Below are 26,896 nucleotides of genomic sequence, written 5' to 3' on the forward strand. Positions count from 1 at the left end.
TGACAGAGCAACTCAAAAATTCAGTAAAGCAGGGACCATAAAGTTCTGGTAACTTGCACTTGATAAAACTCCTTGGAATAAAATAACCAATGTCACTTTGTTTGTTTCCAGTCTGAGCTGCTGTGCCAGAGCACGACTGACCATCTGGCCTGCCTCTTACAGCTCAAGTTTAGATATTTAACAGGCTGCAGATTTTTCTTAGGACCTTTGGGAGGGGTGTCAGATTATGTCATCCCACATCAGCACTTGTACTTGATGACAGTTGGTTTGGACTTTTCCTGTGGGGAGTTACCTGCATATGGTCACAGATATGGCCATGTAAATCATGGTTTATCCACTCCCCTGTCAATTCTTTTTGATAGTGACTTTTTCCTTGCAAAATGGGCAAGAATTGGCTACAGACATGCTACATAGCTCACTACACTGGCTGCCTGTTGACTTTCATAGTGTGAATTGTTTTTGCCAAACTGAACACTCTGCTTTGTTGATCTGATCGGTTGGAGTTAGCCTGTGGTAGAGCTTTATATACAGTTTATGAAACCACCTGTTAAGTATTTCTTTTGAAACTGCCAGCCCTTTCTCAAACAATTTACAAAGGCCTGCTTCCAAGATGTTTCTGTGTCAGCCTGATGTGCACTTAATATCTCCCACCAAAGTACGCAATAAGGGATCCACGCATCCATTTTCTTCTGCTTTTTCAATTCAGGGTTGTGAGGGGTGGGGAGGTGGGGGTAAGTTTTAACTTAAGCAAATATGCAAAAGCTGTTAAAAGTTAAAATTTCAGTTTGAATTAATTATCAAAATTGGTGAATTTCATTTCTTTTCCTTTCATTAAAGATGATTTGAAGCAAACGTGTGCCAACTGCCAGTATAATCACTCCACTCATACCTCTAGTGGATGTGAAATAGCACCCAGCTGGCCTTAAAAGGCTGAATATTAACCTCTTGTGGTATTTGATAATTAGACCAAATATCCATCCATCCATTTTCTTCCGCTTATCCGGGGCCGGGTCGCGGGGGCAGAAGCCTAAGCAGAGAAGCCCAGGCTTCCCTCTCCCCAGCCACCTCCTCCAGCTCATCCGGAGGGATCCCAAGGCGTTCCCAGGCCAGCCGAGATACATAATCTCTCCAGCGTGTCCTGGGTCTACCACGGGGCCTCTTCCCGGTGGGACATGCCCGGAACACCTCACCCAGGAGGCGGCCAGGAGGCATCCTAATCAGATGCCCGAGCCACCTCAACTGGCTCCTTTCGATGTGGAGGAGCAGCGGCTCTACTCTGAGCCCCTCCCGGATGGCCACACTCCTCACCTTATCTCTAAGGGAGAGGCCAGCCACCCTTCGAAGGAAACTCATTTCTGCCGCTTGTATTCGCGATCTTATTCTTTCGGTCACTACCCAAAGCTCGCAAACGAGTGTGAAGCGGCTGGCATGAGAATCAGCACCTCTAAGTCTGAGGCCATGGTCCTCAGCCGGAAAAGGGTGGAGTGCCATCTCCGGCTCAGGAACGAGTTCTTGCCTCAAGTGGAGGAGTTTAAGTATCTCGGGGTCTTGTTCACGAGTGATGGGAGAAGGGAACGGGAGATCGACAGGCGGATTGGGGCTGCTTCTGCAGTGATGCAGACGCTGCACCAGTCCGTCGTGGTGAAGAGGGAGCTTAGCGTAAAAGCGAAGCTCTCGATTTACCGGTCGATCTACGTTCCTACCCTCACCTATGGTCACGAGCTTTGGGTAGTGACCGAAAGAATTAGACCAAATAACCAAGTTTTAATTGTCTGGAACTGTTGCTTCACCAACTAGTTAATAACAAGAGCACTGCTGAGCGGGGGCTAGCACTCGGCTGTTTTGGGTTCATAACGGTGTGACGGGGGCGGGGCGGAGGTCAAAGTCAAAGTGCTGTTATAGTAAAGTTAGTGAACAAGTGTGTGAAGTTTGATGGGTCTGACTTTAACAATACGCATCTATGGTGTGAATTTGAACATCTTAGGTGAGATCATCCTTGAGTTATCGCATTCACAAGATTTTCAGAAAACTTGACCTCTGACCTTTACCTTGAGGTCAAGGTCACTGAGACTGACACTCATTTCAGATTTTTAGCTCAGCTGTTTTGAAGAAAAAGTTATTGTCGTGGCCTTGACGTCGACAGCGTCTGTTCCACAAAAATGTTAACGTTGGCCATAACTCGAGAACGATGTGGCCTAGGGTGTTCAAATTCACACCATAGATGAATCTCCTAAAACTCTTGTGTCTTGCTGATACCACCGACGTCAAGGCTGTGACAATACGTCGTCTTTTTTTTTTGAAACAGCTGAGCTTAAAATAATTTTAATTTAGAATTCAGTCGTTGGCAATGAAGCTGCATAGCGGCAGAATCCCAACAACAGAGTGACAATGGAATCTAGACACTAGCGGGGGTGGAGATGAAACAGGTGGAAACTGGGTGACCAGGATGAGGTGGAGACAGGAAGGAAGTGCTGGTGAGTCTAAAAGGCAGAATGACAGAAGAGACCTGAGATTTCAAGCGCACAGAATGGAGGCTGATTGGCTCACAGAAGGCAGGCAGGAAAATGATTGGACCGGAGTGATGATGACAGAGTTGATTTTTGATGGCGTAGGGAAAACAAAAGTGATGTAAAGAATAGATTAGCAGCCCAAATGCCCAGGAATGTAGGCAGAGAAGTGAATACAGCTCTTTCTCATTGAACCTACTCTTTCTTCATTCAACCAAACTCTTTGCCTTTTGCAGGTTAAATCTCAAACATAAACTGACACCCTGAGCTCTAAATGGCCACCATGACGTTAGACATGACCATATTTGGACAAGACTATAGACCTGGGGAGTTATTTCTCAACCAGTTGGCAAAAATCTCTTGTGATTGCTTTGTTTGCTAGCATATTATTGCAGTCATCATTTGAGCTACTCTCCAAACTGTTGTGAAACCCGAAATGGAGACGGGTCGCTTTCAAAGTAAAACTTGCACCTTATGAAGTGCAGCTCTGAGGCACGTCTATGTCTCCATTTCTGGTTTGTGTCGCACTTTTAAAAGTTTTACTACTGTTTGGCCAGAAGTTAGCGAGTGTTTGCAGACAAGCGTGAACAATTACAGGCAACCATGGCAACCAAAGCAATCACTAGGAGGCTTTTGGTGCAGCACGTTTTTTGCAATCAATTTCTCCCAGCAACAGCAAGAGACCTGCAGAAACCACCGCCAACCAGTTGGGGAAACCACATTTTCCCCCCCAGCAACTGGTGATTGCACCACATCCACTATGTCGGACAACTCTTGAGCAATGTGCAAAGGATATCATATGAAAAACCTCGGCGCCGACTCATCTGCACCGCTCATCTGTTTTCTTTCCTTCTAGATGGCCCAGTTTAGACGGGAACTTCAGGTTCATACCTGAAGCTGTTGCTTTTGCTGTTCTGCAGCTCTACAGCTGAATGTTAACGACAGAGTGTGGCTCTAGATGCTTTGCAACACCGGTTTTGTTTGTCCTCAGGGTTTAAAATAGTGATAGCAGATCCTTGCCACAAGATGGAAGTGCTGGGCTGATGTTTGCAAATTTATTGAATGTGAGGATTTCACTCTAAACACTCGCACCAAGGTGAAGAGATAGCATGAAGGTCATAACAGCAGAACAATATATCACGACTCTTAATTTGCAACTTTTTTTTAAAACAGATGTTGACTGACAGGGGCTCTGTTGGTGGTGCCATTCATGTCAGATCATGCACACACACACTAATAGAAACACAAACAGAAACATTTAGAGAAAGAGTCCTTTCTTGAGACACTGGTGATGGTCTCCCGGACAACTGCATTCCTCTACACAGATGTCATTACACACATGTACACATGCACCCGTGCACACATGAATGCATTTTGACTCCCCTTTGCATGTTTTTTAGTTCCCTGCATCTGTCAGATCCTCAACTGTCTCTCGACTCTGACACATACTTTCATCGCTCTCGTATTGAAATGTATCTAGGGCATGTTTGCCACTATGTTTTGCAGCTCATAGGCGAAGGCATATTACAGAGCATCCAGCACACACAGAGACGCACACCCTAAGTGCAGTCTCATAGTTTTTATGACGGATGAGACAGGGAGCTCCGAGTACTCCACCAGCGCAAATGCACTGGGTGTGGTTGTGTTCGGGATGCATTAGGAGGCAGCACATCTTTCTGAGTGTTTTAGTGAAGATCATTTTACACTGTGCAACAGGAAGCTTGGTGATATCATGTGCACACACCTCTCCTTTCTCTTCCTCTGTCTGCAGATACATTCTAACACACATATAGCGTAAGCATTCATATTTCATATTTGGAAATTCCCAGTAAGTCTTCCTGCTCCTCTTGAAGAATAACGAGGGATTGTAAATTCTTTGCCCAGCAGCTCTCCCCTTCCACGCTACCCTCCCCTGATAAAGCAGTAAATCTGCTTTTTTCTTTTATTGGGGGCTTTTTCTCTTGCAGCGTGTAGTTTCATTTTGTCTTCACCACCAGTCTCCTTTCCTCCTCTTCCTCCATTTTATTCCTCTGAGGAATCTCACTTTCACCTGATAGGAGCATCACACTATAAGGTGATGGTGTCATCACCATCTCTTTCCTTCCACATGTCTCCCTCTTTGACCTCCTTCCGAACAACTGAAATCGATCCACAGGCTCTGGGAATGGTGTCCTCCCTATTCCGAGACAACAGAGGTCATGACATCATCACTGTGAACCATATATCCTGCCAAATCATCACTGTATTCAGTGTTCATTTCTAGGGTTAGAGGGAGATGGGAGGAGCCAGATGGAAAGAGAGCACAGGGAATGAGGAAGAGGATGTTGCAGGAAAAGATTGGACTTAACGCAAGTGATTTAGTTTCCCCAGAATTCCCCATCAACTCTATTTCTGTAACTCATCCATCGGGCTCAGCATCTGTATTTCCTCTAAGCATAGCTGGAGTGCTCTCATCTCAAAGCAAGCTTTGATCTGTCTGACCGGTCTATAGTTTTTATATTCGTTTTGCTTTTGTGTGTGTGGGATAAAGGGGAATTTCAAAGGGTGCCAGACAGAATATCTGCACCTGTCAAGATCAGCTGAATTATTAAGTATCCATATGCTGTTCTAAGTCTGCGCTCTTTCCTTTATCGCAGTGTTTATTACATATTTTTGTTACTCATTCCCAAGCATAAAAACCACAGACCACCCTTCTTGTCAGCAGCTTTTGGTTTCTGTTTGTGTGTGAGGTTCGAAATGTTGGAAATAAGTCTACGTGGTGCTGTGTGAATCCTCTGCTTGGGAGCACAGCGATCACAGAGGCAGAGTGGGAGGGGCACTTACGCACACACGATTTCACGTACACACCCACAAACTGGAGCTTGTCAGTGCTGAATGTGCCTTCAGTAGCTGGATGTGCTTGACTAGCAGTGGAGAACGGGACTGATGCAAGTGGACATTTATGATTTATGGAGCTTGTTTGTCGTACAGGAATGGTGTCAGTGGGTCTTTAGCAGAGATACTCTACACTGAGGTGTGTGTCTCTGGGTGTATATGTGCATGTGTCAGCAGGACTGAATCAGCAGGAATGATTTGACCACAGTGATTCAGGAGAGCTTTATTGATTTTGACTCAGAGAGTGTGCTCGTGCTGGAGAGCAAGGGATTTAAGAATAAGGGTACAGATGTAATGTCACAGGAGGAAAACATGGTAGACCCACTCTAGGGGCCAGAGGACTGCCCCCCAAAAATGGGGAACAGCATCCAGAAGAAGAAGAAGAAGGTCCAGATAGAAAAAAACTCACCTTCCTCTCCATCCTTGTACCTGAGTCCCAATAGGGAAAAACCTAAAGGCTTCTCACTGTTTGGACATCCAGACAAAACTACAACAGGTAAGATTTGTTGTTATGCGATTATTGTTGTTTGTAGAACTGGAGGAGTTTGAGAAGAGCTGAAGCTGGCTTGTAGTTGTGTATACCCCCTGTGAGGTTGTGTGCCTACAGTAAGCTTTTTATGTGCAGGGTGAATATTCCCATGCTGACTTTACCTTAGTAAGCTTCAAGGGTTCCTTTTTATTGCACAAGTGTGCACAGGAGGGTTGTGTGTTTTGGTAAAGTTGTGTATTTTTGTTCTGGTCATTTCCTTTTCCTGCTGACAGATGATTAAGTTAACAGGGTGTTTTATTTTAACACTGACTTCACCTTTTTTCTGCTCTTTTACCCCACCCTTCCATCCATCTTAAACCCTCAGTGTGTGGTTGTTTGTGTGGGTCTGTGGCTAAGAGTGGGGATTATTTTATGACTCCATCTGACCACTATACCTGCAGTGGAAAATAGAGCTTAGCCTGTCCCACACTGATCGTTGTCTCTATTAACTGTCCCTGAAGCAACAAAAAGAAAGAGGAAACAAAAAACACCCGACAAACAGGTTCAGCCCTGACACAAGCAGATAGACAGATAGTGCTCTGCCACTGAGATTTGTTTTTCCACAAGGGTGCCATGACATAATCTTTTTTCTCAGGAGCTGTTTTTTGTTTCATGCTTTTTTTTTTTTTTTCCCTGAAACTGTGCTATCTTTATTCCACTTTTTGTAATGGTGACTGATAAAATCTGATCATTTTAGCCTGTCTGCTTCTCGGTCTCTTTATTTGAGCTGAGAACATCTTAGAGCCAGGGTTGTTAGATTACAAATATACACTCAAATCAGTTTACAGCCTGGGTCTCATTCATAGACTGCACAGAAAAGTGGACATAGTCCCTGTGACATCACGCATTAGTGTCTGGACTCGACATTTTGAAGCATTTTGGTCACCAACATGTTTATTTATTTTTTCAGTCTGTAAAAATGTTTCTTTTTGGTATTTTTAGTGTTTTGTGTTTTAATCATGGGAGTCTATGGGGACTGAGCCGCTCCTGGAGCCCGCCTCCAGTGGCCAGTGAGGAACTGCACTTCAGCAGTGGCTTCATTTTTCCCGTCTCTGAGGTTGCCGCTTGCTGTAGACATGAAATTTGACCAACACTCAGCAACCAGCAGTAACAACAGATTTTTCCTTTGAAGAAAATTAAACAGTATATCGAATCCTGTATTTAGCTAAATGATGAATGAAAAAACAAATAAATTCATATCAGCATGTTTTATATTTCACCAGTATGGCTGAAACTGGTCTGTGACATGTATAACAGACCTGTATGTCTGTTATGCATCAGCTGAGCAAACAAGAACTCAAAAAAATGTAATTATTGCAGTTTTTGTATTTTTCATTGGTTTTTATATTTATTTTTGTTTTGTTCCTGTTTGTTTCCAGACAGGGTTTGCTTGTTTTAGTCCAGTTCTTAATGTTATCACACTGTAGTTTCCGAGTAAGTTTTGGTTTTATTTTTTTATTATGGAGAGATTAAATCGTCAGTGACAAGACCTTGGAAGTTCAGAAACAAAACACTTTACGAAGGCAGTCGGCTCACAGTCTTGTAGACGTCTCAATCTCAACAAACACATGCAACAAAGTGTCTTCATGCTTGTTGTGTTGAGAAATTTGAACAAACCGTGTGGTTTACTGTGTGTGCCTGCATACATATCTTCTCTCAGGGTGGCCAGTGTCTTTGTGGGCGTGTGTGTGTTTGGCTATCGTCTTCTGTTCTCCTGTGTTTGCCGCCTCATTCATGAAGGGTTTATTCAGAAACATTGTGAATGCATTCCTACATTCCAGCCGATTTCCTTATGCATGGCCACTCATCCGACACACAAACCCGCAATTTTCAAGTCAAACTGAGACTTCTGAGGTGATTGCAGCTACCCTTTGCAACACAAAGAGGCAACAAAAACCCAGTTTAGCAAGAAAGAAGGGGAAGGAGAGTATTGTATCACGTATTGTTAGGCTCTGTGTTGTAGGTGTTGAAGGGAAACACATGGAAAATGAACTCAATCAACTGTGTTTCAGCTCTGTGGTTCTGAGTACATTCCAAACCAGAGTCCTGCCTTGCATTCATCTAACACCTGAGAGGTTTATATCTGGGCCTTTAGCACCTGACAGACTGAGGAACGACTGGATGTCACACCTAGGCTGCCTGATTTGCTCTGTATTTTTGATCAAGGTCATTCACTGGAATGTGGGATGCTTTCCAAAGGCTGGTCAAACTTTGTTAAACATTTCTGACCACACGATATAATCAATCCAGGTATATATTACAGTGTGGTGAAAAAGTATTTTTCCCCTTCCTGATTTCTCAGCTCTTTGCATATTTGTCATACTTAAATGTTTCAGATCATCAAACAAAGTTTAGTGTTAGACAACATCAACCCAAATAAATACAAAATGTGGTTTTTAATGATTAAATTATTCCATTTATCAAGGGGAAAAGCTATCCAAACCTACTTTGCCCTATATGAAAAAGTAACTGCCCAAGCTGAGTTCAATTTCACTAGCCACACCCATGGCCTGATTACTGGCAGACTTGTTGAATCAAGAAATTGCTTAAACAGAACCTACCTGACAAAGTGAAACAGGCTAAAAGATCTCAAAAAGAACCACATCATGCTGCAATCTACACCCGAGAAACAAAGTCACTGACATGTCAGTCTGGAAAGGTTTACAAACTGCATTTTGTATTTACTTGGGTTATCTTTGTTCATCTTTAAATTTGTTTGATCATCTGAAACATGTAAATGTGACAATATGCAAAAAAGCAACCCCCTAAGCCAGCTCATCACTAAGACGAGATATAGATTCAGGAGTGGAGTGACCATCAGCCTGTACATGGGTGACATCAAGCTGTATGCCAGTAGTGAGTGAGACATCGACTCACTGATGAACCTCACCAGGATCTACAGTGAGGACATCGCGATGTCATTCAGACTGGATAAGTGTGGCCGAATGGTTGCAAAGAAAGGGAAGGTGATCTGGATTGATGGGGTGGAGTTGCCAGAAGGCAGAATAGCTGACAGGACACCTACAAGTACCTGGGTATCCCACAGGCCAGTGGGAACCATAATAAAATGCAAGAAGGTCAACCAGACCCAAATACTTCAGAAGGTAAGAAAGGACCCAAAATGGAGGGTATGCAAAGGTTAGTTCAGATAGTCCAGCACATAGTAGCAGGATATAAGATGTATGTTGGGACAGCATACAAAGAGAGGCACAACCAAGTGGCTAACTGCAGTTCTGATAGACTTAACAATCCCAATGGACAGCAGCATCAGAGAAAGAAGGAGCACAAGAAAATAGAGAAGTACAAGGAGCTAAAGAATATATATCTTCCGCTTATCCTGTTCAGGGTTGCAGGGACGGCTGGACCCTATACCAGCTGTCATGGGGCGAGAGGCAGGGTACACCCTGTACATGTCGCAGGGCTAACACAGACAGACGACATTCACACTCATATTTACACATAGATAGATAGACAGTGCCAGTCAAAAATGCATTTACTGCATTTTAGCAGATTTATGGCACATCCACTGATGTCAGCTCTAGGGCAGTGGCTACAGTGGATTAGGTTAGGTCACCATGAACACACACACACACACACACACACACAGTGACTGCTGACCGGCTTGCAGATGTTTCATATTACTTTCTAATAACGGTCGCTGTGCTGGGAGAACCTCACAGCTGGCTTTTATCATGGGGAAGTCTGAGTTCATCTTCACTAGAATAAGGTGTCACATGACACATGGAAAAAGTATTACTGTAAACTTGAAATATCAGTGCACATCCTTGAACCACACCACTCCTCTGAATTTTAGTTCCTCTACACCTCTCTGCTTCCTCTGCTCTGCATGGTTATCTTCTTAACCTTGGATTGTTGGCAAGCTATTTATCTTACTATTCTAAAGGACAGATATTTACCCTTGACTATGAAAAGGGGAAGAAGAATGTGGCGTTGTGGATGTGAAAGGACAGAGAGGTGAAGGAACATAGATGACAGAATTAGGGAGGGAGAACTGAAAGAAGGTTACTCTGGTAGGGCATATAATTGGGACAGAAGAAGAGAAGAACACGTTGTATAAATTCGAGACTAAAGCTGCCAGTACATTTCCCTCCCATTCTTATTACAACTGTCTTGTGATATTCCATATTCCATTATCCTGCCGGGTAAGGCTTGCCTAAGCCTTTTGATTTCTGTAAGCAGGGCTAAGACGCTTTCTTCTTGGTTCTCCTTTGAAGATCCCATTTACTGTGCACCACTGTCAAAGTCATGGACTCCCTGCAGAGGAGCTTAGCAGCACACAGTTGGATAAAGACAAGATGACTCTTCATCTCCGCTATCTATCCCTCCTCTATCCCCCATCTTATCTTCAGCACTGATCTGTTACATTGTGCTGATGTTTCTGTGTGTGTGTGTGTGTGTGTGTGTGTGTGTGTGTGTGTGTGTGTGTGTGTGTGTGTGTGTGTGTGTGTGTGTGTATCCCAGTGCTCTCCTCTGTTTTACATGCAGCCAAGTTGTGCACACAGAAACATATCGAGTTATATTTATAGTTCACATTTATTCCCTTTCTGTCAGTTTCTTTCCTGCTCTCTTAGAAGCTGTGTTTCCCACCTTACGAAGCAAAACGACAGGGAGAAATAGAACAATATTGTCATTCTTTCTTCTCCACCTACAACTTTTTGTCTGTACTTCAGTACAGTTTAGGCCATAGAAGAGACTGAAAAGCCCTGTTTTTCACCACTATTCTCCTCCTTCTTATGAGGACTGAGGATTTTCTCACGGGTATTACTGCCTTTTAGTGTCTGCCCGATTTAGTAGTTCAGCGTTTCACCTGTAACATTGCGTTTTAACTTGTTGTACCAAAGTGTCACCAAAGTGATGAAAGCTGATCATTACCTTCTTCCTTCAGCCTGTCCTCTCATGCCCTTTAACAGTAGGAACTTTTGCTTTCTTGTCCTGGAGGAAGGGACAGTTTCTGTAACATACAATTGTGGTTAGTCTGCCTTTTCTGGCCATAGATGCTGCAAAGGATTTTTTTAGCCATTGAATGCCATTTCCAGAATACTTTTAGTCAGGCATGCTAACTGATTTACAGCCAGTTAGCAAATGCCTTACATGCAAAAAAAAAACCCCAACTTATTCTCAGAGCTGCTAGCTCTCTGTAAAACATAGCTATAGGTTATAATAATAGCTTACACAAATGACCAGTACCACTGCTTTAAGGAGGAGGATCATCCCGAAGTCTTACATGAAGTTGAGGCACATTTAAGGCATTGCCAACTAAGTGATGCTCTTCCTGATGCTGATGACGCTATCATCACCAGCATAAATCTGAAATATATCACCAGCTATAAATCTGGTCTTGTGGCGACATTCTTGCACTGGTTCTCAAGCAGCGAGTCATTTTATGTCAACCAGCAGTGAAAAGGGGGGCAACTGTAGTGGCCAAAACCAACAGGCTGGAGCAACGAGGCATGCGGTGGAGCTTGTAGCAGAGAAAATCACTTGATGTTTAAGAAATTCTGATTACAGTTATACGATTCATAATGCTTGTGTTATTTGAAAGAAGGAATATCAACAATGCAAAACCCATCACTGCCAAAAGGGGACAGGAGACAAAATTTCCACTCAAATTCTGCTTTTTGAACAATTTCTGGCAGCTGTTTTGGATCCGTTGTGTCACTTAATTACATTCATGTTCTTTTGCAACCCTTTCCATAATTAAAGCTGCAATAGTCTGCAGTCCTGCATAAATAATAGCTAAAATGGCCTGTGTTGTCTAAGGAGTCCCTGTGGCAACAAACCCACAGAGAGTTTTCACTCGACACTGCAGTTCTTCTCTTCTTAGGGTCCCTTTTAGCTTTTTCATAATTGTCTAACCTGCAGAATTGACTTCAAGTAATACAGCTTCCTGAGGCAGCATCTAGCTGTTTGCTTGTTGTTGTTTCGTTTTTGTTTTGTTTTGTTTTTTAAAAAAAAAACGTGTTCAGCATCGGTGTCGTGTTTCACATGGCCCAACACACAACATCAAACAAATGCTTATGCTGCACTTTGTGAATGCTGAATGTGTAAAACGGCAATTGTTGCAACAACAAATGGTGAAAAAAACAAAATGTATTAACTGACGCTGCTTTAATTTGGAGAAAGGGCAATGCTTTCAATTACGCAGAGGAGGTGTGAGGAAAAGCAACGCTGACAAGTTGCATCACTGGATTTTTGTCAGTTCTGGGTAAAAATCCATCAGGTAACACTGGTTGTCACCTTTTTGCTAAAATCTCGTGTAGCTTCAATGCAACTGAGTGATCACTCTGTCTCCAGTGTTGAAAGAGTTCATGCACTGAAACATAAATCCACTTGAAGCGTCTGCATGCACACAAACAAATGCAGATCTGTGTGTTTGTGTGAGAGACATTGCAATTCAGAGGTCCGTGCTTCTGCTTCAGATGTGATTTTAAACTGGCTGGTTTAACTCACCATTTGGAAATAAGAACAAACTCATCTTTATGGTTTTCATTAAGCTTCATTTTCCAACATCACTGCATCCAATCTTTAATTTAAAGCTTGTGACAGTTTCATCAAAGCAGGTCCTTCCAAGCTGCTAGATGAATTTTAAATGTCACTAAATTGGCTTTAAATCAAGTTAATCATCTGTGAAAGGGGCTCTTTCACGTAGATTTTTCTTGTGCAGATAAATAAATCTAGTTTGTAAGCTGCTAGAATTACTGCAGATATATGTTCTGTCCAGGGTCAGAGGACTAACACAGAAACCTGCGAAAGCATCAGGAAAGATTTAGCAAAATTTCAGCAGAACCACAGTAAAAATTTCCAGTTATTCTAGTTTGATTCCTTCTGCTTCACCCAATTCAGGATGAAAAAAAAACCTGATAATGAAAATGCTGCCATATGTTGCACACATACGAGAAAGCACGTGAAAGCCAGGTCCAAATTTTTCATTTTTTACTTTTTGTTTCCTAAAATTTCAAAACTTCTTGTTTCATGTGATAAATACTCATTTGTAGCAAAAAGGAAAAAATGATTGAACTTATGATAAAACTACATTTACAAGAACCTGTTATCACACAGCTTTATCATCGCAGGCCAAAGATGGAAAAGTCACCAGCATCACTGAAAGGGGCAAATTTCTCTGGCTGATTGGCCAGGTGTGTGAGGCTGCACTGAGCGGGATTTGCTGTTTGCTAGATGAGGATTTGGGGCAAAAGTGTGCTGTTTGTTTATTTTATGCATCAGAAATTGTTCAATAAACGACATTTTTCAGACACAGTTGTGAGCGATATTTGCAGACAGTGAATTTGACATAAAAACATGGGGAATTTTGGAAAGTCCGGTTGTTTTTTAATGTGTCATTGCTTAGCTGTTTTTGTGGCCTGCTGTGATTCTAGGTCTGCGTCTTTGGTCGGCTTTTCCCATGCTGCATCACATATACAGGAATTTTAGGACAAACAGTTTATGGTACTTTAAAACAACAGGGTCAAACATTCAACTATGGAGCATTTTTTGTGTTTGAGTGCCACACACAGTGTAGGAATTTTGAGTTTCATACATCATACATAATCACATATTCAAAGAGATCTCTTTTCCTTTGTAAAACTTCACTGTCACTCAGCTTTGTTTTAAAATTCAAAATTTCAACTTTTTTTTACACTTTATTAACAAACTTGTTTTGTTTTTGTTTTGTTTTTTTAACCCAGCTTGTTGTTTCTTTAAAATCTTACTTACTTTAACTTCTCCTGAATCTCTTTTATTTAACTCTGAACTTCTTTTTTGTCTGAAGGTTTGTAATGAGCATCAGCTCTTTTCTTGTTGTTTTTACTGACCCATCTTTTCTGGGGGAAAAAAGGGGTTGTTCTGCTCAGTGCATTATTGTAAATATAACAATTTCATGTCACACATTTTGATAATGCGCATGGATTTTTGGGCACCATTCCTGAACTCCTTCAACTTTGCAAAGGTGAAGTTAAAACAACAGATGTGTGAGATTTTGTTCTTTACTTCCATCACTGAGTAAAATTAATAAGAATGATTTGTGGTTTTGTTAGCATTATTACTTCATATTTGAATCTTGTGGTTCTTGTGGGAGCAACATCTCCTCATCCATATTTATGAAGGCAGGATGGATGCTAACAGTTGCATTTTTTTAATTTACAACTAATTCAGTCTTCATTTTTTTGATCAAATTTTCTGATTTCCCTTTTCTGTCCCTATCTGGTCCCCACCCATTACAAAAAAAAGTATACTGCATTCGTGCAGTATACTAGGAAGCCACTGATGCCAAGCAGAAGGTGCCAAGTCAGTGCCAGCCTCTGCTTCTTTTTCTACTTCAACATTTGGCAGCGGGTTTACTCAAACATGCTGCCGCCTTTTCACACACTTTTAAAAGTGTTTTCAGACCGATTCAGTCAGAGTGGTTTTGACTTGTTTACGAAAGAGAGGCTTAGCTCATCGGCCGTGCATAATGGGATTTCACCGAGGAAGAGTGACGAGCAATAGAGAGTGTTTCTACGACTTTAATGAAGGCTCACAGCTAGCAGAATGAGCTGTTGTTCTCAGTGGCTAGAAGTCACTCACACAAGTTCGCAGACACATGCAATACTCATTCTCTGCATATCTTTCTCACACACACACACACACTCTTACATTGCTCAGCTTTCACTGCTGGTACATTTATCGGTTTGTTTATTGCATGTGTGTCGTAGTGTACACTGAAAACAAGCTGCATCTGTTCGAGCCTAATACGACCGGTGTGATTCGGATGACGCACGGTTAAATGAACATGTCGGTCTCCTCAATGGCACCTCGCAGCCCACTATGCAGGATATCAGCAGATCTTTCTTTGCTCCCTGTAAACTCTGCTTTTCACATCTCAGCAGCACACTTGATAGTGACAATACTGACGATAAGTTTATCCAAAGTGCACCGTGTTGCCTTTGCATATTCCTCAATGATTTCAGGCACAGCTATGATATTTTCCATTGTTAAACCGTTTCTACATCCATTCCTCTCTGTCACAGCAGTTACTGGCTAAATCTCATGCAATTTATGCATCATAACAGATTGATGATCTATGTAGAGAGAAAAAGAAACAAGGGGATATTGTTTTGAAGAAAAAAAGAACCCATTTAACTTCTAGAGGCAAATAAGTGCCTAAAATGATATAAATGTCATTTTGGTTATAAAGGAAAAAGAAATGCAGGCAGAGATTTTGTTTCACTGATGAGTCAAACCAGACCTTGACATTTATATTTTGTGGCATTGCTGTAATTGAGAAAAGGTCGAGGAAGTTGGGGGTTTGAACAGCTGCTAAACGTCAAGCAGTTTGCTCCGTGTGAACCCGCCACCTTTATCTCAGTTGAAGTTCTGTTGTGAAAATTCAGGCTGGAATCATATCTGAGACAGTGGTCACTTTATCTTGTGGGTTGTCCTTTAGCAAGCGAATTGAAGGATCATTCCAAGGAAAAACAGATTAGAATAGATAAGGAATTGTATGAAAGCTGACAAACTCAGCATCTGCAAATCGGTGGCCATGCCGTTGGTGCTGGAAGACAATGGACAGCCCCCTACAGGTGGACCGTGGGGGTAAGGCTACCCCTTGAATGTCTGCAAAAGTCTGTATAGGTTGGAGGTTTATCTGGAGGCTGTGGTTTGTTTGGACCTTTGCTGATCTGCTTTGATTTCAGTCACATTTCACTTTAGCTTTTGGGTAGGTTTAGGCACAGTTGGTTAGTGGTAGAAAAAAGGTCATGGTTTGGCTTAAAATGCACTCATTCACAACAGTAACCCTGCACACTGAAAAATAATGGGTTGAGATTGACATCCCCATCTCACTCAATGTCAGCATGCAATCCCAATCAATCAATGTTCCTACCAGTTGTTGACCAAACTAGACTGAAATGAGTTTCTCAATCTGGTAAAAAAAAAAAAAAAAAACCTGGGAATACCTTGAGGTATTCCCAGGTACCTCTGGGTTTAGAAAGAGTGGCTTCTTTCTTGTTGAGTTAGCTGAAAAGGGTAATGCTACATTCTTATCTGTGCTAATGGTGTTTGATACCGTAAACTTTGGTATCAATCCAATACCAAGTAAATCTTGGAGATCTGCTATTGATATTATTTCTATTTGGATTGATCCATCCACCTATAATCTCTGCACCAAGCTTCAGCCTACACAAGCTGGTATTGGAGTCAAAACCCACACCTAATCATTTTCATCAGATTCTTAGTGCCGTTTAACCATCAGTCCTGTCCTGTCCTGCTCTGAGATGAATCTTCTTGAAAGCTGCAGGTCCGTAATTAACTGGTCAATCACACTAAAAGCGACTCTTTACCGTTAGAGATGTAAGGCCTCAAATAAGCTGCAGCACCTGTTTCCTTTTTGTTATGTCCAGCCGTGTCCTGGGCGACCTTTTGTGTCTTTCAAGTACATCAGAAGTAAAACATTTAACTTCATTTGCCTGTTGAAGTATACAAAAAGCAGGATGCCACTTCACTGACTTCTGCAAGTGAGTGTAATGGTGGAATTTTCCAAGGTTTTAGCATCTGTGCTGTTGTGGTTTTGTCAGTGACTACACACAGGGCATAATTATTTGCAGTATGCTTTACACTTGTACTCATTTGTCTTCTCCCAGGGTGGCTTTCTCTGGAGGTCTTTGCGTCGCTCCTTAGCCTCTAATTTTCCAGGGTCAGCCGGGGGACTCCTGCACTCACTCCCACACACCAGTTGGAAAGAGATAGATTTATTATCTTGTTTGGAGTCTGTAGATGAATGTAGCAAACAGTGGGTCAACTGTGACTCTGCTGTGCGGCATCTGTATCTGTATGAGTATTTACAGAGCTTTCAGTTTGACTCACAAAAAGCTTTTAAGTTGAAGCGACAAGCAGCAAAAACAGCTCACACGCCTTCAAGAAATATATGCACAATCCCCTTATCAGGTTGAGAGAGAAAGAGAAGAGAGAGGGGGGGAAAAGAGGGATAATTACAAAAAGAGTGACACTTTCTATTTATAAGCACAGTGGGTGCTGCAGCAGCTAAGTTTGGCTCTGTGTTTGCGTGCCCTGCAGAGGGTCCTGGGTACTATCACCTTAGCTCAGGTTTAAAACCTGCTTTAGGTCAGGATTAAGAAGTGCAGCAAATACGAAAATGATCTCCATTAAATAGGCACCAGTAGGTTAAGAAGACACATGAACCAACAAGGCATCACACAGGTTGATTTAATTCTGCTTAAGCTAAATGCCGAGAGGTTCTGAATAAACATTTAATTTGAATTTCTGAATCTGCATTAGTATCTGTTTGACATTTCACCTTTCTTACATATCTTTTGTGTATTGTTGGTAGCTGAGTACTAATTGTTTAAGTAAACAGTATCGGGCAAACACCTGAAAATATTCATTTACTGGCACTCACTAAAGCTTCATTAGAATATTTCTACCGTGAGTGAAACTTTGATTTGTACTTAGGACCTATTTACCAAGTAAAAGTTGGAGTGAACTGGCTGAACAACCAGTTTATCAAGGTTAAAGCTTTGCAGGAAATGTCACATTTGCACCAAAGCGCTTTCACTTGCATGAAAACAAAAGTGTTATTCAGAAGAGCGCAGCTCCTGTTTCATATGAAAGCGTTTTGTTTTGCACATCTACATTCACTTGCATTTACACACAGCCCTAAATAACAGTCAGCGACCCCCTGGCAACCATTGGTTGCTAGGGGAAAATGTCTATTCCCCAACTTGTTGGCAAGTGGTTGCTGGAGGTTGCTGACAGTCACTGGGTGAATTTAATCACATATAAAACCTCTTTGTGGTTGCTTTGGTGACTGTCGGGTTGCTGTGGTTGCCTGTAGTTTGCATGGCACATACTGAGCTGTCTGCAAACCCTTGCAAACTGCTCACCAAGCAGTAGCAAAACTGTGAATCCTGTGATGCAAACCAGAAATGGAGATTGTTTGTCTTCACAGTGGTAAAGCACCCTCTTTGTGACCAGTTTGACTAAGCAACCTCCAGCAACAACTTGCCAACCATTTGGGGAATACACAATTTTACTCAGTGACTTGTGGCAGCCAGGGGATCACCAATCGGTCTGTAGCCCTTTGTGATTGAGGCCTTATGTGAACAGAACCCCACTAAGCTAAAATAACTTGGGTAGGTTTAAGAAAAGATCATTATTTGGGTTAAAAACCCCTTTACATGCATACCATATATAAAAGCTAGATGTAGCTGTTCAGATATTATTAGACTGGTTTTGAATACCCAACGTTAGTGTCTAATGACCAGTGGCTGCTGCCACCATGTTGGTTTTCTGAACCAAGAAGTATCCATATTTGGCAGGTGAAGTGTTAAGTTATTAGCTAATGCCATCAAGCCTGGTTAACAAACTGCAGCCATAAACTGCCATAAGAGCAATGAAAAGAATAATTGGTGCTAATTTGCAGACTAATAAATTATCAGAATTTCACCCAACAAAATTAAAGCACAAACTTCTTGGGCAGATGGTACTAGACAACAAGCCATTGTCAGATAATTCCTTTAGAACACACAGGTACCGACATCAAAAACATAATGAAGGGTTCCAGGTCAGTGGCTCAAATTAATGGATCTGCATTGGGCATATCTCTGAGACACCAACAAAATGACAAATTAGGAGTATTTGCCTGCCTGGGATTAAAAACTGGCCTCTGTACTGGTACGTGCCCACAAAATCATCTTCAGTTAAGAAATTTAGAAAATGTTGCACAGTTTCAGTGATAAACAATTTGGCTGACAAGTCTTCAGATCCTCATTAGTTTCAGTGCTTCCTTTACCCTCGTCATCCTCCTCACCATACCTATTCAACCCCCTGTCTTCTCTACATGTTCCCCTCTTCAGCTCATTACCTCTGCGTCCCACCCAGAGGAAATCAGAAATGCAGGCGGCTCATGGGTAGCAACGGTTACTGTACATGGTGATTTATGTTCTCTCCATGCCCTTCTGCCCTCCGCCCATTTCCTCTTCACCTTCCTTTACCCCCCCCGCCCCCGTTCTACTGTCATCCTCCTGTCATCCCCATGTTTTACTTCCTCAATGACTATCAACTGTAATCAGATAAATGCAGTGATAAATGAGTTCAATCTAACAACGCACTTTCCAGAATGAGCCACTGGAACACATTATCACAATATACAACATACATGAAATATTCTGCTACCTATGAGTGTGAGGACTGTCGGCTGGTAAACACTGCACAACTAAGTGTGGGGGAGCTCATAACTCAAGTCCACCACAGCAACCACTGAATACAAATCAGGAGTGTAGCAACCGGCCTGAATAATGACGTGTGTGTGTGTGTGTGTGTGTGTGTGTATGCGCGCGCGCTCCTGTGTTAGGGTGATTGGAGGTTTATTGCTGGTCACACTTTAACCCTCTCTTCCTGTACTGTGGCAGCTTCATTTTCCCTGTCGACGGGGATGGAAAGAGCAACCTTGGAAAACTCTCGGAAGACTTAAACCTTCCACTTCCTATCTGCTGCTATCACTAAGCATTGAACCATAAGACTGGTGACAGCTAAAATCCTGCTTATGTTCCTCTGTGGCATAGAGCTCAGTTTATGTCCACAAACTATTTATTGAAAAACTATATTAGCGACCCACATGTTTACACAGGCTCGAATGCTGTGCTTCATGTAGTTTGAGTCAATCCAGCACACACCACTCTGCTGCTGTAAATATTTACTACTTCAACAACTGTGTATTAATCTGACTGAAAATAGACTGACTGCTGCTGAAAAATGAATGCTTATATTGCAAATCAAAGGGGACCTATTATGCTCATTTCCAGCCTTGTGTTCTTTACTAGAGTAGCTTTGACTCATTCACAGCGCAGAATCATCCTTGTTTATCCTCTACGGGATCTCGGAGCAGCCCCTTAGGTCATCCACTGTCTCCTTTATGCCAGCTTTCTTCTGATTGGTTACTTCTTGTTAACCGAAGGTTTGAATGGGTGGGTGGGGCTGCTGTGCTTACAGCTAGAGTTGTGTGACCGAGATGACCATATTAGGGCTAGCCACTCTCACTGACATCATACAGGAGTACAAAAAAACTGTCTGAAAGAGAGCATCTAGAGACTCAAACCTGAGTGTTTGGCTGTTTGCACATATATTAACCTCACTGTTTGAAACTGCAGCCATGTTTAATACAAGAATCTTTCATTGAAACAATAAATACAGTAAAAGCAGTAAATATGTCCCCTCTAAAGGTTTTGTCTAGGACCGTAGGCTGGGTATACCAGATGGAAAGCATTGAGAGACACACCAAAACATTTGTCATAAATTTGTTAAAAAGAAAAAGAAAACTCTAAAGAAAACTCTTTTGTTTTCATTAAATATGTTCTTGCATCACTCAGTTTCAGGGGATAAGAATCAATGTAGTAAATATGCTTTCAAGAATGAGAAAGTAAAGGAGGATGTAGTCCCGATCTTTTTTTCTGGAATAGCGCCCGCTGTCCTCATGTACTCCACAGCTGCGTGTGAAGCCACCCCGGCTCTGCAGATGTGCCCGAGACCTGGTGGAAAACACTGCTCCTACATCGCAATCAAAGTGATTAGTATTTCCTTTACCTATGGCCATGCCTCTGTCACCTCGTGTCCCCTGTCTTTCCTCTAAATGAACCCACTCTTGATGTACTGAACCATACACCCAGTAATAAACAGAAGCCGTTTTGAAGCCCAGCTAGGCATGAAGTGGAAATCCTGTACCTAGTTTTGGTCCAGTGGCTCGTGTGCTCACCTGATACGGATGTTGAGGCTTTGACAAAGGCAATACAGGTATGGTTTTCTATTCTCTCCCTCTCTGTGTTGTTCTCTTCACCTCATTCATTTGCTGTGTGCAGCAAATGAGAGGGTGAGCCGAGGACATGTCATGAACTACTACTCACTATAAAAGTATTACATTTTCCATCGAGGGTGTTTGTGTGTGTGCGTGTTAGAATCCAGCATTGGGCTTGGTCAGCCCACTGGAAGTCATATTTTACATTCATCTGCTTTTTTGCCAGTATTTATACAAGGTGGCCATGTGTATCTGCTGTACACATCCTCGTTGAATGACCTGCTGTTTTTGCAGCCTCATACTTGCAGTCCAAGCAGAATCAGAGCTGATATAGCACTCTCTAGTGGAGCAAGACGTTATATGGGTGTGTTACATGTTTACCAGAAACCACAGCAGGCCTGTGTGAGGAGCTCTGAGAGATAAGGTAGCTGTGTAGGGTAACATTGATATACTTGCCATTTGTCAAGTAGGTGGTTTGTTTTTATTTCAAGTGACTTTTTTTTTTTTTTTTTTTAATGTATCACATAATATCATGTCCAAGATTTATTCACACTTATAGTATAGTGGGTCATTTTGGGTAAGGATCGGGGTTTGGATTTAAAATGTGCTACACTTATAATAGATATGAATTTGACTCAGTTGTGATGAGGAGTAAAACTGAACCTTTACTCAGCATTTGCTTTCCAAAATAAGAAAGAAAAAAGGACTCTGTTTCTAAGCTAACATTAGCTAGTGTTGCTCACTGTTAGGGCCCAGGTGTAACAGAAAAGAGGCGCAGAAGAGAGGAAGCTTTTGGACTTCCTCAACCTTCAGAGGCTGTTACAGCCATGAGACACATTTAAATTTACATTACAAACCATTCACACACTAGTATCAAAAATACTGTTAAATGCAAGAAAAAGGCTTCACGTTGTTATATTTAATCTATAAATGTGGGGTTTCATTTGACCAACAACCAAAATCTACCAATAAAAAAACTTATAGGAAGGTTTACTTTGGTAAAAGAATGGGAAAACCAGAAAATGTTTCACAAATGTATGTTTTTGTAAATCATTTAATGGTTAACTAAAACAGTACACAGTTTTAAAGTTCACCTTCTCAGCAGATTGCACATCTGGCTGGAACTCAGATATGAGATGCAAATCGGGAGGCTAAAGGAAAATGGCATCTCAAGTCATTATCAGTATTTTAAATGTGGCTGTTACTAATGAAGCACAGGCTATATATTATTTATTTATTTTCTTGTATGTGACCTTTTAAAAAGCAGGCTTCATTTTCTGTCTGAACTCTGATTACTCTTTCACAGACTATTTGACCTGCTAACAAGCCCAACAGTCTGGTAATTTATGATATTATCTTTAGACTTACAAAGAGAAGGCTGTAAAACAGCCTCTGATTGTCCCCTAAAAGGCACACCAGTTGATTTAAAACTGCTTAAGGAAGTAGGCTAAAAACTCTGCAGGTAAATATTTGGTTTTCTTTCCATCTTTCTACAAAAGAACTGTTTTGGGAACCTGCATTAGAAAGACGTTAGTGTGCGTTATTTCATCTTTTGCAGTGTGCTGTGTTATTCAGCTTATGCAGTGGAATGGTTTGCTGTGCGCATTGAATCAAAGCCCCTCTCTCCCCTCTTCCCTCTCCACCAGGACCAGATGGTGGCTCTTTAGGCCTTCTAATGAATATTGATATGAGGGGTCTGAGTTAACTACAGGGGGGTGCATAAGCTTGGCCAGAGACCCCCAAAACTGGCAAATAGTAAAGGTCTATAGTAAGGGGACCGGGCGTAGAAGGGATTTATATTTGAAGAAAAGGAGTGTTTGGAACTTAAAGGACAACGACACTGTGAAACAAAGCTCCTCTCTCATGCCCATAAGCTCCATCATGTCCCACATTAGTAAGATATTAATATGGATTAGACAGTGATGAGAATGAATTAGTTGCCTGGGTGATGTCATCCAGACACTTTAAGATTAGATGTGAAGCAAAGACATGGTACAGAGTGTTACATGGCAAAAACGGGTAAGACATGGAGATGACAAAGGTCAGGTGTGAGGGAGCACAAAGCGAAGAGATGGACAGGTTAAGCTGGTGGCAGAGTTAATCCTCTGGCTTGGTTTCCAGATCTAAAGCTGCTAAACACCTCTGTGTTTTCCTGCCCTCAACTCACCCTTAAGGCTGAACCACAGCCAGCACCCCAGGCTGGGCAGTCTGACCCGGGGCACTGGGGTGCAGATTTCTTTACTGGACAAGCTCCATTTTTATTTACCATTGCCAGGGGTCCTGTGTGTGGAGGGAGAGCAGGTGAATGATTGAAGGTAACTGCATTACTACCCTCCAGCTGGTCCAGGCCAGCTGTAGCCCCCCCTGCTGCGACCGTGTTATTGGGAATAAACATCCATTCAGAGGACAAGTGAAAAAAGTGCTGTGTCTTCACCGGCAGGAAAATAATCCCAGTTTGTTTGGCGCAGAACCCGCATTCATAGAGTTGTCTTAACGCCGTGTTATATTTCATACCCTCTACAGTTTGTCACGAAACATTAGCTGGAACTTATCTGCAGACAGATGATGAACTGAGGCAGTGTCAGCTATTTATAACTCAAATTAGACCTTTGTTAGATATAAGGCTAAAGGGGCAGGCAGAAAGAGGAAAGCAGAAACATGTCAAGATGTAAAGGAGGAGAGATTGGCAGAGACAGGCAGGGGAATGAGGGCACCGGAAAAAGTGATGCAGCGAGACAGAAGAGAATAAAACATACAGAACACTGAAACGGCATAGCTTTTCAGCATAAGGACGCAACCTTTACTGTCAAATGCAGCCCCCGTAGCCCTTAGATAATGAGACACAATGTCAGACACAGGCATACTGCTGAAGGCTTTCATTAGGGATGTACAATGGTGAATAGAACTTTACAACCTTAGATTATATCAGTGACCAGGGGTAGTTTTAGCTTTTGTGATAGTCAAAATGGAAATTTATAGTACAACCTGTAGAATCCATAGTAGAACCTGTAGAAATGTACTTTCTTATATTGGTGCATTTTTTTATTGGATAGCTTTGGCCAGTATAAGGATGATTTAGCTGGGTTCATACTGGTAGTGTATGCGCACATAGCCTCACACATGTCTGTCTATACTGAGTGAAGTGGGGGCTGGTTGCCTCCTGAAAGCCAAACTTTGACAGCCGTTTTGCTGGCGGGGGGGGGGGGGGGGGGGGGGGGGTGTCATCATTTGACAATGGAGAGAGCCAATGTGAGCAAAATAGACAAGAGAGGGAGAGCAGAGGGTGGAGGGAGGAGGGAGGAGGGTATCAGACTCAGGGATAAGGCAGCTGGGCAGAAAGCAGATCCTATTGTGCACTTGTCCTTCCCAAGTCACTCCAACACTCTGCAGAAGCATCTGCGATCACTTACAGACAAACTGCTGTCAAGCTTTGTATCGTCAGTCGAGGCATGTGGATCTTATTTGGAGATCAAACTGACAGAAGGACATCTTGCTGGACTCTGTTTTGCGTTACTCTGATATTTTGAGATTGAATTTTGCTATGGTGTTTGTGTAGGCATGGTTGTCTACTTGAAGAAGAGCATCCGCTCTCTGCTGTCTGTCTTCAAGAAGAAGGGTGAGTGCTGACTCACGTGGAGGCTGCAGCCTTGACTTCAGGCTGCAGTAAAACTGTTTAACTTTGCTTTGATTGATTGCTAGAGTTTAACTTGGCTTTTTTTTAAAACTTAATATACCCATAAAGCAAATACTGCATGTGGCAATCCATTAGTGGCCTGGTTTGCTGTAGTGTAAAGATATAAAGATAATTCTTGCATTAGACACGAGTCTGTCTCACGGTTTCACAAACACAGACACACTGACATGTAAGAATTAGTGCTGAAGGTACTTTTGAGGTCCTGTCTAATGAGATAAAGCTCTTTACTGACTTTTTTGGGGAATCGTATTAATCAGCCAAAATCCCTAAACCTCTTGGAGGGGTCTGGCAGAGTATCAGGGAGGGCTGCTTCTTCAATTAATTGTACCTAGTGGTTACAGCGCATTACATATGTGAGTTATGTCATGAGATGCTCACAGATTTGTAGATTTCCCCTCATTTTGTGGCTAGTGTTATAACAAACAGAGATTTCCCAGAACCACACACAACCTGTGTGCCCCTGTAGCACAGGGTTAGTGTATTTAGGTTGTGTTTTTAGTTTTTGAGACTTATACATCATTAGTGTGATTTGCATAATACATTTTTAAGCAATAAATTGCACAGAAATGCTGGATGTACTACAGCAAATATGATACAAATGAAAACTCATATGTGCAAATTGATATTTGATTTGTTTTTATTTTGTCAGAAGATTCGATAAGCAGTCCATTTTCAAAATGTTTTTAATTTTTTGGCTTTACAGGGTTAATGCAGCAGGACAGGGCAGTGTGGGGGGTACCTGTTAACTCACACACACACAAACACACACACGCTCAGAGTGCCCATGCACGTCTGCACATGTGCAGTTCCATTTAACTGTGTTTAGTACGATAAAGGAAGGAAAGAACACATCACAGTGACCCAGGCTTAGCTAAGCTTTTAGCCCAATTTGCACGATTGATTTCCCATGGGCCATACGTGTATGGAAATGTCTTCCCAGCTCATGCACAGTTGCACAGATTTTCATGAATTTGTGGTTCAAAATAGTTTTATTCTAGGGGTAGCACTGTGATCACTGTGCCTTAAAACAAGAAGGTTCTGTTTCATCCCAAAATCCAAAGACATGCATGTTTGGTTAAATGGAGGTTCTAAGTTAGTCAGAAGTGTGTATTTGACACTAAATTATTGTGCCTTTTTGGTTGCCCTGGGATGGACTGGCAACCTGTCTGGGGTGACTCTTACCCAGTGTCAGCTGGGATCAGCTCCTTAGCTGTCCTTTGATACTGAGCAAAGCAGTCCTGCAGAGAGAGCTCGGTCCAGTTCCCACACAGGAGGTCTGCCAGAAGGGTTTCTTGTAGCATCTTTACATGCAGGCAGATTATCGACAGTAATCCCTGAGGGACTTACAAGGAAGTAAGATACTGCAGAAGATTAGCCAGGCCGTAGTTTACCACTGAGGGCCTGGACAGACTGGGATGTCTGCCCACCAAACCTGGATGAGGAGATTTAATGAGCGTGCTGCATCAAAGGTGCGCCGATAAACGCACACTCACATCAGGTGGAAGTGCAGCAAATTCTCAATAAAGTTGATAGATGTTTTGAGCAGTGGACAACTACACATTGATATTTGTGTTTATCCTACAAGGACAGGTGTAGCCAAGCTAACGCCATTACTTACACTGGGCTGCCACAAAAAGTGATGTCTCACTAATCTTTTATTCTGAATGATTCTGCATAATTGCTGGAAGCTAAATGATGATTTTATTTTAATTTTTTTTGGTGGCTCATTTGCTTTTGCAGGCATGACTACCATGTAAAGTGCACCGTGAGGAGACATATATAAATAAGGTTTTATGTAGCCTCCAGTTGATTTAAAATTGGAACAACTACTGAAGTTATTCTTATTTAATTATTGATAAAGCTCAAATTGTGTTACAATTTAAATTGGTAAGTCTGATGTTATAATATGTGGGAAGAACACATTCTGCTAAAATGTTCTGCTAAAAAAAAATTGTGGTTACTGGATGAAACTCCAGTTCTATGAGTATGTGTGCAGCCCCCACCCCAACAGGTTTCACTACTGGTCATGTGGATTGTCCAGAGTGAAGGCCAGACCTTATCTTGTTCTGGCCATGGCCACTCCTGGCCACCCATTTGGCTGTGCCCATGAGCAAGGCACTAATGGGTAGACATCACAGTGCAAGATATGGTTAGAATTCAAAAGCAGTTTGCAGAATACACCTGGATGTTTCAGTGCATAGTACTGCAAAACTACTAACATTCTTCTTTTTGGATTTCAGGCATTTCAAGTTACAAGATAGCAATGATATCTGACTTTTACTATTTTCTTCCTCATTATACCAACAGCTGGCCCCAAGGTGAATGAAGACCAGAAGAGGCTGACAGTCCACTATACGCCCTCACAGTACTACCAGGAGAATGTTTTCATTGAGGGCAGCAGGCCTCAGTACCTGGAGGACCTGCACACTGAAGCTCAGGAGGGACTCAAGATACAACAGCAGGAAGGTAAGACACAGTAATTTGGTTCT

At 42.1% G+C, this 26,896-nt stretch overlaps 1 protein-coding gene across 6 annotated transcripts in view; it reads left to right on the forward strand.

The window, feature by feature from the left end:
• nhsl3 (NHS like 3) overlaps nt 1-26,896 on the forward strand; it is a 40,898-nt gene that overhangs the window by 7,342 nt on the left and 6,660 nt on the right. For 4 of the 6 annotated variants that reach the window (XM_030740772.1, XM_030740770.1, XM_030740776.1 and 1 more), the window contains one exon: nt 26,715-26,873. In XM_030740772.1, coding sequence (XP_030596632.1) covers nt 26,715-26,873 — 159 coding nt within the window. Of the gene's footprint in view, nt 1-5,424; nt 5,878-24,198; nt 24,330-26,714; nt 26,874-26,896 lie in introns of those variants that run through there. The other 2 variants (XM_030740773.1, XM_030740775.1) reach the window with 2 other exon arrangements.

The sequence above is a fragment of the Archocentrus centrarchus genome, chromosome 11, assembly GCF_007364275.1.
Source record: "Archocentrus centrarchus isolate MPI-CPG fArcCen1 chromosome 11, fArcCen1, whole genome shotgun sequence".
Classification (NCBI taxonomy): Eukaryota; Metazoa; Chordata; class Actinopteri; order Cichliformes; family Cichlidae; genus Archocentrus; species Archocentrus centrarchus.